At 38.5% G+C, this 13806-nt stretch overlaps 1 protein-coding gene across 2 annotated transcripts in view; it reads right to left on the reverse strand.

Moving 5' to 3' along the window:
• SRPK1 (SRSF protein kinase 1) overlaps positions 1–13806 on the reverse strand; it is a 92474-nt gene that overhangs the window by 32294 nt on the left and 46374 nt on the right. For both annotated transcript variants that reach the window (XM_050787597.1, XM_050787596.1), the window contains 6 exons: positions 11754–11860; positions 9821–9986; positions 8157–8182; positions 7505–7718; positions 6706–7125; positions 6233–6333 (listed from right to left, as the gene is read on the reverse strand). In XM_050787597.1, the coding sequence (XP_050643554.1) occupies positions 6233–6333; positions 6706–7125; positions 7505–7718; positions 8157–8182; positions 9821–9986; positions 11754–11860 (1034 nt within the window). The remainder of the gene's footprint in view (positions 1–6232; positions 6334–6705; positions 7126–7504; positions 7719–8156; positions 8183–9820; positions 9987–11753; positions 11861–13806) is intronic.

Here is a 13806-nt window from a genome sequence, read left to right on the forward strand (position 1 = left end):
CTGCTTGAACCCAGGAGTTAAAGGTTGCAAGAAGCTATGATGGCACCACTTCATTTCTACCTGAGCAACAGAGACCCTGTTTCTAAATAATAATAATAATAAATTAATTAAATGAATAATTTTTTTTTTTAAGTTTAGAAAACCTCTTTAAGAAAATAGTAGATAGGCCGGGCGCGGTGGCTCAAGCCTGTAATCCCAGCACTTTGGGAGGCCGAGGCGGGTGGATCACGAGGTCAGGAGATCAAGACTATCCTGGCTAACATGGTGAAACCCCGTCTCTACTAAAAATACAAAAAACTAGCCGGGCGTGGTGGCGGGCGCCTGTAGTCTCAGCTACTTGGGAGGCTGAGGCGGGAGAATGGCGTGAACCCGGGAGGCGGAGCTTGCAGTGAGCCGAGATCACGCCACTGCACTCCAGCCTGGGAGACACAGCGAGACTCCGTCTCAAAAAAAAAAAAAAAAGAAAATAGTAGATAAAAATTTCCCAAGTCTAACAAGTGAGTTAAGGCATCCAGATACAGGAGGCCCACTGATCCCCAGGCAAATACTGGGGAGAGGGAGGAGACTTTCCCACAAGAAACAAAAGCTGAGGGATTAAAAAAAAAAAAAAAGCTGAGGGATTTTATCAACACCAGACTTGTCCTTACAAGAAATCTTAAAGAAAGAAAATCTTTCTTCAATCAGAAAGAAAACTCATTAATGAGCAATAAGTAATCATGTGAAGGTACAAAACTCACCAGTAAATATACAGAAAAACACAGAATATTATAACACTGTTAACTGTAGTATGTAAACTATTCTTACCCTAAGTAGAAAGACAGATCAACCAATCAAAAAAAACTACAGCAACTTTTCAAGATACAGGCAGTCAAAAATGTTGCTGGGAAAACTAGATACCCATATGCAGAAAAATGAAACTCAATTCCTATCTCCCATAATACATAAAAATCAAATCAAAATAGATCAAAGACTGAAATCTAAGATCTCAAACTTTGAAGATACTATAAGGAAACATTTGGGAAAATCTCCAGGACACTGGTCTGGGCAAAAATTTTCTTGAGCAATACCTCACAAGCACAGGCAACCAAAACAAAAATGGACAAATGGGATAACATGAAGTTAAACAGCTTCTGCACAGCAAAGAAAACAATCAACAAAGTGAAGAGACAACCCATAGAATGGGAGAAAATATTTGCAAATTACCCATCTGACAGGGGAATAACCAGAATATAAAAGGAGCTCAAGCAACTCTATAGGAAAAAAAATCTAATAATCTGATCAAAAAATGGGCCAAAGATTTGAATAGACATTTCTCAAAACACATGCAAATGGCAAAGAGGCATATGAAAAGGTGCTCAACATCACTGACCATCAGAGAGAGGCAAATCGAAGCTACAACGAGAGCATCTCACCCTAGTTAAAATGGCTTACGTCCAAAAGTTGGCAATAACAAATGCTGGCAAGGATACGGAGAAAAGGGAACCTTCATGCACTGTTGGTAGGAATGTAAACTGGTTACAACCACCATGGAGAACAGTTTGGAGGTCCCTCAGAAAACTAAAAATAGAGCTATCCAGCAATCCCATTGCTGCGTAAATAATCGAACAAAAGGAAATCTGTATACAAAAAAGATGTCTGCACTCTGATGTTTGTTGTAGCACTGTTCACATTTTCTAAGATTTGGAAGCAACCGAAGTGTCCATCAACAGATGAATAAAAAAATGTGGTGCATATACACAGTGAAGTACTATTCAGCCATAAAAAGAATGGGATCTTGTCATTTACAACAACATGGATGGAACTGGATATCATTATGTTAAGTGAAATAAGCCAGACACAGAAAGACAAATTTCACATGTTCTCACTTATTTGTTGGAGCTAAAAATCAAAACAATAGAACTCAAGGATACAGAGAGTAGAAGGATGGTTACCAGAGGCTGGGAAGGGTAGTGTGGGAGAAGTGGGGAGGTAAGGATGATTAATGGGTATAAAAAAATTACTTACAAATAATAAGATCTACTCTTTGATAGCACAACAGGGTGACTACAGTGAATAATTATATATTTAAAAATAACGAGAAGAGTATAATTGGATTGTCACAACACAAAGGATAAATGCTTAAGGGGATGGATACCCCATTCTCCACGATGTGATTATTTCACAGTGCATGCCTGTGTCAAAACATCTCAGATATCCCACAAATACATACACCTAGTATGCACCCACTAAAAATTAAAAAAAGTTTTAAAAACAATCACACTATCCAAAGCAATCTATAGGTTCAATGTAATTCTTTTCAAAATACCAATGTCATTTTTTCACAGAATTAGAAAAAACAATTCTAAAATTCACAAAAAAAGTACCTAAACAGCCAAAGGAATCCTAAGCAAAAAGAAAAAAGCTAGAAGCATTACACTATCTGACTTAAATTATATAAGGTTATAGCAACTAAAACAGCATGTATTAGTATTAAAATAGATACACAGATCAATGGAACAGAATAGAGAACCTAGAAATAAAGCCACATACTTAACAGCAAACTGGTCTTTGAAAAGTCAACAAGCACATTCACTGGGGAAAAGACATCCTTTTCAGTAAATGGTTCTGGGAAAACTGGACTGGCATATGCAGAGGAATAAAAGATCCCTATCACTCACCATACACAAAAATCAACTCAAGACCGATTAAAGACTTGAATATAAGACCTGATACTCATGACAAAGACCTCAAAAGCACAGGCAACAAAAATATAAATAGACAAATGGGACTTAAACAAAAAAGCTTCTGCACAGCAAAAGAAATAATCAAGAGTCAATGGCAACCTGCAAAATGGGAGAAAATATCTGCAAACTATATGACCCAACAGGGAACTAACATCCAGAATTTACAAGAAACTCAAACAACTCAACGAAAAAACCCCCAAATAATCCCATTAAAAGGTAGGCTAAGGACATGAATAGAGATTTTTCAAAAGAAGACAAATGGCCAACAAATACATGAAAAAATGTCCACTATCACTAACCAGCAGAGAAATGCAAATTAAAATCACAATGAGATATCTTTCACCAATCGGAGTGGCTATTACTAAAAATACAAAAAAAAACCCCCAAAAAAACAAAAAAAAACATGTTGGAGAGGATGTGGAGAAAAGGGAATTCTTATACACTCTTGGTGGGAATGAAAATCAGCACAATCCCTATAGAAAATAGTATGAAAGGCCAGTCGTGGTGGCTCATGGCTGTAATCCCAGCACTTCAGGAGTCCGAGGTAGGCAGATTACGAGGTTAGGAGATCAAGACCATGCTGGCCGACAAGGTGAAACCCTGTCTCTACTAAAAATACAAAAAATTAGCCGGCCGTGGCAGCACGTGCCTGTAGTCCCAGCTACTCGGGAGGGTGAGGCAGGAGAATTGCTTGAACCTGGGAAGGAGAAGCTGCAGTGAGCAGAGATCGCATCACTGCACTCCAGCCTGGGCAACGGAGTGAGACTCCATTTAAAAAAAAAAAAGAAAAGAAAAGAAAGAAAGTAGTATGAAAATTTCTCAAAGAACAAAAAATAAAACTACCACATGATCTAGCAGTTCCACTGCTATCTGCCCAAAGGAAAATAAATCATATCAAAAAATACCTGTACTTGTATGTTTATCACAGCACTATTCATAATAAAAAGTGTGGAATCAACTCAAGTTTCTAGGAGTAGATAAAGAAAATGTGGTATGGAATGGTACACAATTACCATTCAGCCATAAAAAAGAATGAAATCACGTGTTTTGCAGCAACATGGATGGAACTGGATGCCATTATCGTAATTGAAACAACTCAAACAAAGATAAATACCACGTTTTCACTTGTAAGTGGGAGCTACATAATGTGTCCACGTGGAGGCACTGTGGAATGATGAACAATGAAGACTCAGAGGGTGGGGTGAAAGGGTAGACGAAGGGAGGTTGCTTGGTGGTTACAATGTGCACTGTTCCAGTGATGGGTCCATTGAAGGCCCTGACTTCACCACAATGCAATATATCAACCTAGCAAACTGCACTTATACCTCATGAACATGTACAAATTAAAAAATAAGAGTATCACTCTGATAGATGTGTTGCCAACAGTCTATGGGGAGCTAGGTCAGCAGAAGGGAGAAAGTGAAGAAGCTATTGCAGTCACTACTGAAGTTATCCAGGGTGACCCGGACCAGATGATAGCGTAGTGGAGTAATTCTAATTACTTGGAAAGCTGCTCCACATTCTTATTAGTCAGTGCTAAGCTGTTTTTTCTAAAAGGTTATCACAATATTCTAGAATCAATATGGGAAATAAGATCCTTCTGAGGTCTGAACCATGTCCCATTTAAAAGCATATGGCTCTCTGAATACTGTCATTTATGTGTGAATCATTCTATCATAGATTTTAAAAAGATGTCCATTAAAAATAACCTTGGTCAGGCATGGTGGCTCATGCCTATAATCTCAACACGTTGGGAGGCCGAGGCGAGCAGATCACTTGAGGTCCAGAATTTGAGACCAGCCTGCCCAACATGGTGAAACCCCTCCTCTACTAAAAATACAAAAATTAGCCAGGGCATGGTGGCGCACGCCTGTAATCCTAGCTACTTAGAAGGCTGAGGCAGGAGAATCACTTGAATCTGGTAGGCAGAGGTTCCAGTGAGCTGAGATTGTGTCACTGCACTCCAGCCTGGGTGACAGAGCAAGACTCTGTCTCAAACAAAAAAATCTTAAAACACTTTCTTATTAGATACATAGTAAAAAACAACAGTATAAATAATTTGCCAATTAAAATGAGATTCCACTATTTAGCCTGAAGATCACAGAAGAAAATACTTTTCTGAGTTGTTAAAGGTAGAATAACTGATGTATCTTTTCTTTTCTTTTTTTTTGAGATGGAGTTTCACTCTTGTTGCCCAGGCTGGAATGCAGTGGTGCAATCTTGGCTCACCGCAACTTCTGCCTCCCAGGTTCAAGTGATTCTCCTGCCTCAGCCTGCAGAGTAGCTGGGATTATAGGCATGCGCCAACATGCCCGGCTAATTTTTTTGTATTTTTAGTAGAGATGGGGTTTCTTCACGTGGTCAGGCTGGTCTTGTACTCCTGACCTCACGTGATCCGCCCGCCTCTGCCTCCCAAAGTGCTGGGATTACAGGTGTAAGCCACCATGCCCGGCTAACTGATGTATCTTGAGTGTAATATGACACTATACATCAAAAAACATATAATTATTTGTAATTACATGTCATTAAGAATAATTAAAGTAAGTTAAATGACACTATACATCATAAAGCCCTTTTAGAAATCATGGAACTTCTGACTTAGCAATTCTATGTCTAGGACATGTCCTAAGAAAATATACAAAGATTTGTGTGCAGAGTCTCATCACAAAGAGCTGTCAAAAATACGTAGATTAGGCCGGGCGCGGTGGCTCAAGCCTGTAATCCCAGCACTTTGGGAGGCCGAGACGGGCGGATCACGAGGTCAGGAGATCGAGACCATCCTGGCTAACACGGTGAAACCCCGTCTCTACTAAAAAATACAAAAAAAAAAACTAGCCGAGCGAGGTTGTAGTCCCAGCTACTCGGGAGGCTGAGGCAGGAGAAATGGCATAAACCTGGGAGACAGAGCTTGCAGTGAGCTGAGATCCGGCCACTGTACTCCAGCCTGGGTGACAAGCGAGACTCCGTCTCAAAAAAAAAAAAAAAAAAAAAAAAAAAAAAAAAAAAAAAAAAAAAAAAATACGTAGATTAAAGTGTACTAGGGAAACTATGTAATGAACTGAATTGTATTTAAATTTTTGGCTGACAAAGCAAAGTGTCCAAAATATGTTAAGTGAATTAAAAGGAGGTTACAATTTATAAGTTAGTCATCATTTTGAAAATGGGAGTAGGGGAGTATGAACATAAACACTGAGTGTCTAAAAGTTAATAACGAAATATATATATACAAGATTGGCCAGGAGTTGAGATTACTGAATCTGGGTAATGGGTATCCAAAGTGGGGTGGGGTAACAGAAGGACTTTTCATGATCACCATTACCATTCTTTCTACTTTCGTAAGTATATTTAAACTTTTCCACAGTAAAAGGTTAATTTAAATGTGAAAAAATATTCACTGAAGTGTTGTGTCAATCTGGGTATAGAACTACAGATGTTTTGCACAACTAAGTCCAAATTCTCATTCATTCTCCCAGTCACTTCAAAACACCATTGAGACAAGTTTAACTTACCACCCAACAAGCATTTCCAAGATCAGCAATCTTCACCTTGAGCTTTTCTGCATTTTTTGGCTCAAGGGGATTAACAAGAAAATTTCCAGCCGTGGATTTTCCTACAGACAACAGGCATCATCAATAAGACTGTTCAATGAACAGAGAAATACCCAATGAGTAATAAAGTTCTCCAAGGTAAGAGTAATACAGTCAGCAATACCCAAGAGACAACTTACATTTTTCTAAGACAAAAAGAGCATAGCAACACCTTGAGTTTCTAGAATTAAAAAGCTCTGCCCTCATAGCAACAAATGAAATGCTGTGTACCCAGTACATGATGGATAAAGTTAGTTACAAACTACAATTTAAAGGTAACTTAGACATACCTGTTGTAAAGCTATAGTTACATAAACAATGATACTTTTAGTCTAGAAATCTATGATTGTGTTGTGCAGGGAAGGAGTGTTGAGGAAGTATAGCTGCATAGGTACCTTTGTTGTCCAGTGGTCCATTATGTTCTTGCTCTTGTTCATCTTCACAGGGTATCTCTGCCCGAATGCTTTCTTGAAGTTGGCTAATGTGTTGTTCACTGAATGACTGATCTATAGTTGAGGAAGACTGGCACACCATGGTGTCTGACACCTCAGATTTTATAGGTGTACAAGAGTCTGTTTCTTGAGATGTGCTGCTGTCTCCATTTTGGGAGCTTAGGAAACTAGATTCCTGATTCAAATTTTGGACATCACAGTCATTAGCATTATGTAGATCCTCTTTATGTCTCAATGTTTCACTATTACTGTTCTGAGTATAATTAATGACTTCAATCACTCCATTGCAATTAATTTCTGCTGCACCACCCTCTGTATCACGTTCCATAAGTGTTTGATCCTGGCCAATGGTACTTGACTCTTCTAAGGAACAAACGAATAAAAAAAGATGTATGCATATGTGTGTGAATGAAAGAACAGAAACATTTCTCACAAGATTAAAACATTTTCTAGAACTTATAGTGAGTGACATAAAAACATGACTAAACATCTAAAACCCATTTCTGGAAGGGCCAAGATCTTACTTTTACCCAACTGTTAAATGAAATCTATGTTCCATTTCCTGAGAAAAGTTACAAATTACATTTAAACATTACCTGCCTAACATTTATGACAAGATCCATATTCTTATAAAGATACCCCCAGAGATATGTTGTATGTATGAAACCACTGTATTATATAGCAATGATAAATTAACGTTAAAGTGTGTTATAAAGTAATTTTTGTGATGTTCTATTTATACCAAGTTTTTCTTGGGTCATTTTATTAGGTGGGTTCTCTTTCAAGGGTCTTTCAACAGGACTCTCTGATTCTTCTTGCTTGTTTGGTCTTTTTTGCCCAGGGCCCGACTCTTTCTCCATTTCCTCAATTTCCTGCATTCGCTTCTCTAGTAATTCTGCCTGGCGCTTCTGCTTCTTCTTCAATTTCTTCTTCTTATTCTTTGACATTTTGTCAGCCTGGGTGGAGATTACAAACAGATAAAGCCTTCAGGTGGCTAATTAATTACCCCCAGTTGGAGACAGTTGTTAACTTTAATTACCTCCTAATTAAATTTCACAAATCTTTCCCTAACATAGCACTTAAGTCTTTCATTAAATTAAAAGATGTGGGATACTCTTATAAACCCAAATGAAAACAGAATAAATAACAAAGTGTGGTCTTCTGAGCAGTCTGTGGGGCTGGTTTACATTCAGACAAACTCAAATTTTTTAGAGGCCTCACCAGTACAAATTTGATGAAGGTGCATGGGAATTTACTGGAGAAAATTATAGAAGCGCAGGAATTTTTTTCCTTTTGGTTCTCAAACTTGAAACAAACTATTACCATCTACAACAGAAGAACCCATGCCCGCAGTCCATAGATCAAAATTAGATATAGAAACACCTTATACTTACTGGTTTAGGTTGGGGAGCAGTACTGACTGAAAAGAAAAGAAAACCAAGTAAGAATTCTGGCATTCATCAGGCAATATAAACTAAGGCTCAGATAAAACACTCTACCAGAATGAAAAGTCTTTCTTACGTAGTCTACATTGCAGAAAAAACTTATTATTTTTAAATGACTTAAGCAGAAGCCATATTATTGTTAACATTTTTAAAGAAAATAATGCATAACAGAAATTGCCAAACTTAAAAAAAAAAAAAAAGGTAGCATCAGTAAGTGCAAAGAACCAAGTTCCCATTTCTGGTTTCCACGACTAAAGCTGCTAAAATCACCTATTTTGCATTTCCATGCACTGCTTTAAATAGAAAGGGACAAGCAACAACCTCTTCACCTCAAATGCTATCCAGAATCTGTCAGTTTTAAAAGGGGAGTCTAGGTGACATCAAGAGCTATAGTAATTTGCTCTATAGCATGTCATGGATAACTGTAGCTTAGCTGGAAGGCAGATCTTCAGTCTTCCTCTTTTAAAAATATTTGTATAATAACTGGCTAAAAAAACACATAATAAAAATTTATACTCTGGATAAGTGTACATTCAGTGGTTTTAACACTATTCACACTGCTGTATAACAGCATCTGTAGAATGTTTTCATCTTGTAAAACAGAAACTACATCCATTTAACAACCAACTCCCCATTTCCCCCTTCTTTAGTCTTCCTTTTTAAAGGAAGTATATAACTAATACTTCAACTTGAGAATCAAATAAGTTCCTAAAAAGTGACACTACTAAAACTAAAATCTGTATCTCAAAAGAAAAAAAAAAAATCATAAAGCAGCCTTTATATATTTATTTATTTAATGTTATGTCTTGAGACAGGGTCTCACATTGTTGCCTAGGCCGGAATGCAGTGGCACTATCACAACTCGTGGCAGCCTTGACCTCCTAGGCTCAAACAATCATCCTGCCCCAGCCTCCTGAGTAACTGGACTACAGGCATGCACCACCATGCCTGGCTAATTTTTTTAATTTTTGTAGAGACAGGGTCTTACTATATTGCCTAGCCTGGTCTCCAACTCCTGGGCTCAAATGATCCTCCCACCTCAGCCTCCCAAAGTGCTGGGTTATAGGCATCAGCCACTGTGCCTGGTCCCATAATTTATTTGGTATATAATACTGTATGGCACACTACTAACTGCTTCACCATTTAATCCCAATAATTCCCAGTGGAGGGAAAATAAAGCAAAATAACTCAGCTAAGGTTTCTCAGTGTAGGATGAAACCCAAATTCAAACCAAGTGTGTCTACTACAGTGTTTAAACCCAAACTCTTAATAGCAATGTTATCTTGTCCCTCTATAGACTACCAGTCCTATAAATGAGCATGTGTGATCACAGTAAGAGGTAAACACTTCAAAAACCATCAAATCATAAGAAAAAATATTTTTAAACAATACACACCAGCTTTTATAAGATACAACACAAAGACACAACAATATCTAGTTTTCTCCTTCCCCTATGGAAGTAACAGTGAGAATGTCTCTTGGAAGCTTATAATATTTCTTAAATATGTTATTATTGAAATGGATTGAGTAGTGTTTAATTCCCTGGTAACAGAATAAAAATAGAAATTTCTTTTAACTTCTAATGAGAGCAAAGTCCCTAAAAGAAAATATACCTGCAGATCCGGAAGGCGGAGGAGCTCCAGATCGCTGCCATTCTGTTGCTTCTGCAGCCAGCCTCCGAATGTACTGCTCATTCACTGACAATAAGATGTTCTCTGGTTTAATGTCAGTGTGGATGATACGGCACTTGGTATGTAAGTAATCAAGACCCTGTAACACCTGAATGGAAATAGAGTGGCAGACTTGCAAACACAAAATACAGGTTTTCTGGATAAGCAAGAGATTATAACAGGACATTAAAAAATATATATGATAGGGTTTTCTATAGAGAACAAAAGCACCTTTTAAAAAAAGCACAAAGAAACTTTCTCAGAAAGATTTTTTTTTTTTTTTGAGATGGAGTCTCGCTTTGCTGCCCAGGCTGGAGTGCAGTGGCACGATCTTGGCTGACTGCAAGCTCCGCATCCCGGGTTCACGCCATTCTTCTACCTCAGCCTCCTGAGTAGCTGGGACTACAGGAGCCTGCCACCATGCCCGGCTAATTTTTTGTATTTTTAGTAGAGATGGGGTTTCACCATGTTAGCCAGGATGGTCTCGATCTCCTGACCTCGTGATCCACCCGTCTGGCCCTCCCAAAGTGCTGGGATTATAGGCGTGAGCCACCGTGCCCGGCCCTCAGAAAGATTAAACTATGAAAAAGGCAAGAATTTATTTACAATAAAAAATTCTTCAATGTTTTACAAAGCTAATTCTATTTGGAGATATTCTTCAACTATGTACATTGCAAAGACTGAGAATAAACATTCAACACACCCTCTAAGTGTTGTAATGTAGGTGATGACAGAGATTTAGATATCTTTAATTCAAATTTCCTCATTGATGAAGAACTGAGGTCTCTTGCCGCCCAGTTTGGAGCTCTTTCCAGGATATATTATCCAAACAAATTTTTGCCCCTTGAAGTATTAAAATTTTCCTGATGGTAAAATTCTATACTGTATATTGAAGGCTCTTTAGAAAATTAGAAAATTCCCATGAATCATGCTGTATAAAGAGATGGCAATAATCTGACATAGCAATTATCTATTCATGTAAAATTACTATTTGCAACCAGAACTTCTGGATAAGGGCTCCAATGTTCCCAAGTCAGGAATCTCAGCTTCCCTTTCTAATTATTATGGGAGGCAAACCTAGGCGAAAATAGTTATGTTAAAACATTTAAAAACAGAATAAGCACAATAAACTCTAAAGGTTGAATGAAATATTTAATTTTAGCAATTAAAATTAACATTTTTTTTCTTTGAGACGGAGTCTTGCTCTGTCGCCCAGGCTGGAGTGCAGTGGCACGCTCTCAGCTCACTGCAACTTCCGCCTCCCGGGTTCAACCGATTCTCCTGCCTCAGCCTCCCGAGTAGCTGGGATTACAGGTGCTTGCCACCATGCCCGGCTAATTTTTGCATTTTTAGTAGAGACAGGGTTTCGCACTGTTGGCCAGGCTGGTCTTGAACTCCTGACCTCAGGTGATCTGCCCACCTCGGCCTCCCAAAGTGCTGGGATTACAGGCGTGAGCCACTGTGCCCAGCCAATAACTTACTTTTTAAAACAAAAATTCTTTTTCTTGAGATGGAGTCTCGCTCTGTTGCCCAGGCTGGAGTGCAGTGTCGCAATCTCGGCTCACTGCAAGCTCCGCCTCCCGGGTTCACGCCATTCTCCTGCCTCAGCCTCCTGAGTAGCTGGGACTACAGGTGCCTGCCACCACACCTAGCTAATTTTTTGTATTTTTAGTAGAGATGGCGTTCACTGTGTTAGCCAGGATGGTCTTTATCTCCTGACCTCATGATCCACCCGCCTCGGCCTCCCAAAGTGCTGGGATTACAGGTGTGGGCCACTGCACCCGGCCTTAAAACAAAAATTCTATTGGAAAAAATAAACTCCTGACACTTTAAGAATATTAAAAAATCACTACAAAGTCAAGACTAAGATACATACTTGCTGAATAATTTTTTTGACACAAGGCAGTGGAAGCCCCTGATAATTGGACTTGATGATCCACTTGAGCAGATGGTGCCCCAAAACTTCAAATACCATGCAGATATCTAGGAATTCATTAAGGAGGAAAAAAAAAAAAGGCACAAAAGAACAGGGCAAGACAAGCTGTGAATTCCACCCATTAAAATATTATGTATTGTTTTCTTTCAGTATAAAAAGTTACAGAGCTTGAATGAATAAATATGTAGCTGTCAATATTCTAAAATTTCAAAGTCTAATTCTATAGTCAATGAAAGCATCCATGAAACATAAAATTGTGGGCGGCTGGCTTATCAGTATTATTATGTACATTAAAATACGCAATGGTAAAAGAAAAAGTGAAACCTACATATGCAAATAGTGAAAGAAAGCAGTAGGCTCAAGCTGTTGATTAGGTAAATTAGTTTCTTCCCTAATATCAAAATTGGTGTCCGGGGTAAAAATTCCCACTCTCACAGTTTCAAAGCAAGGAAAAACAAATCATTCCTTAACTATAGAAGAGACAAATGTACAAGAAAGACTTAAACCTCAAAAACATAAATGCCAACATTTTTTTAAGTAGGAAACTTGCTTAATGCTCTGCAGTTTACAAAACTCATCTTGATTCCAGCGCCACCATGTGTTGTCCTTATGTATGAACAACCTGATGACACCACACAGTAGGAATACTCTGAGTCTAAAATTGTGCAGGGCACAACAGGGATTTTAGTAGTATCTTGATGTCTTCCACCCCCACTAGCTTCTACATGCAAGTCAAGACATACATATACAGTAATGGTCTAGTGCTCAGACTTTAAGATTCTCCATTAAAGGAAAGCCTGAGCTCCTTGGAAAAATGGCCAAATCCAACACAGGAAAAATACAGGGTAAACTTGGAACACCTTGCTGTTCCAACAAATAAGATAATACGTCAGGAAGAAACAGGAACCATCTTGAAAAGGATGTCACCAGCCATGTGGAGACTTTTTTTTTGAGACGGAGTCTTGCTCTGTTGCCTAGGCTGGAGTGCAGTGGCGCTATCTCAGCTCACTGCAACCTCCGCCTCTCGGCACTACAGGCACGCACCACCATGCTGGGCTAATTTTCCTATTTTTAGTAGAGACAGGGTTTCACCATATTGGCCAGGCTGGTCTCGAACTCCTGACCTCATGATCCACCCGCCTCGGCCTCCCAAAGTGCTGGGATTAGAGGCGTGAGCCACTGCACCCGGCCAGACCATTTTAAAGAATAAAATTATGAGTTAATATATGAATTGAAAACAGAACAAGTCCACACTGATCTGAAAGTAAGTGTGGAGGGAGGAGGAAGAGAAACATCTTCTTTAGAGAAGAAAGCCAAATAATAAATATATAAGGGATTACAGAAATAGAAAATCACTATTTTACAATCACTACAGTATATACTATTACTGATTCAGATAAGAATCAGTGAATACTAAAATGACATGTGAAAGACTGTTGGGAAAAAGGATTGTCACAGTGTCAAAATATCATTCCACAGATTGCTTATTAATTATGAAAAGAACAAAGTACCTTTACAACTGCGAAATCTGGAAGGCACTGCCTTAACCAAGTGATCAAACTTATTACCACCAATGATAAGCACAAATTCACATCATGTGCCTTCTAATGCAATATACTGAGAAGACTAAAACATAATCTATGTAGTATGCTTGACAAACATGGTTAACCTGAATTTAATTATGAGGGAACAGTCAAACAAATCCAAACTAAGGTGACATAAAACAACTAGCCTACATTCTTAAATAAATCAAAAAAAAAAAAAAAAAAAAAAAAAAGCAATTTCATAAAAGAAACATTCCAAATTACCTAAAATTAAAAGTACATGACAACTTCAAACACAGATCAAAATTACAATAAGAGGCTGGGCACGGTGGCTCAAGCCTGTAATCCCAGCACTTTGGGAGGCCGAGACGGGTGGATCACGAGGTCGGGAGATCGAGACCATCCTGGCTAACACGGTGAAATCCCGTCTCTACTAAAAAATACAAAAA

The sequence above is a fragment of the Macaca thibetana genome, chromosome 4 (genome assembly GCF_024542745.1).
Source record: "Macaca thibetana thibetana isolate TM-01 chromosome 4, ASM2454274v1, whole genome shotgun sequence".
NCBI lineage: Eukaryota > Metazoa > Chordata > Mammalia > Primates > Cercopithecidae > Macaca > Macaca thibetana.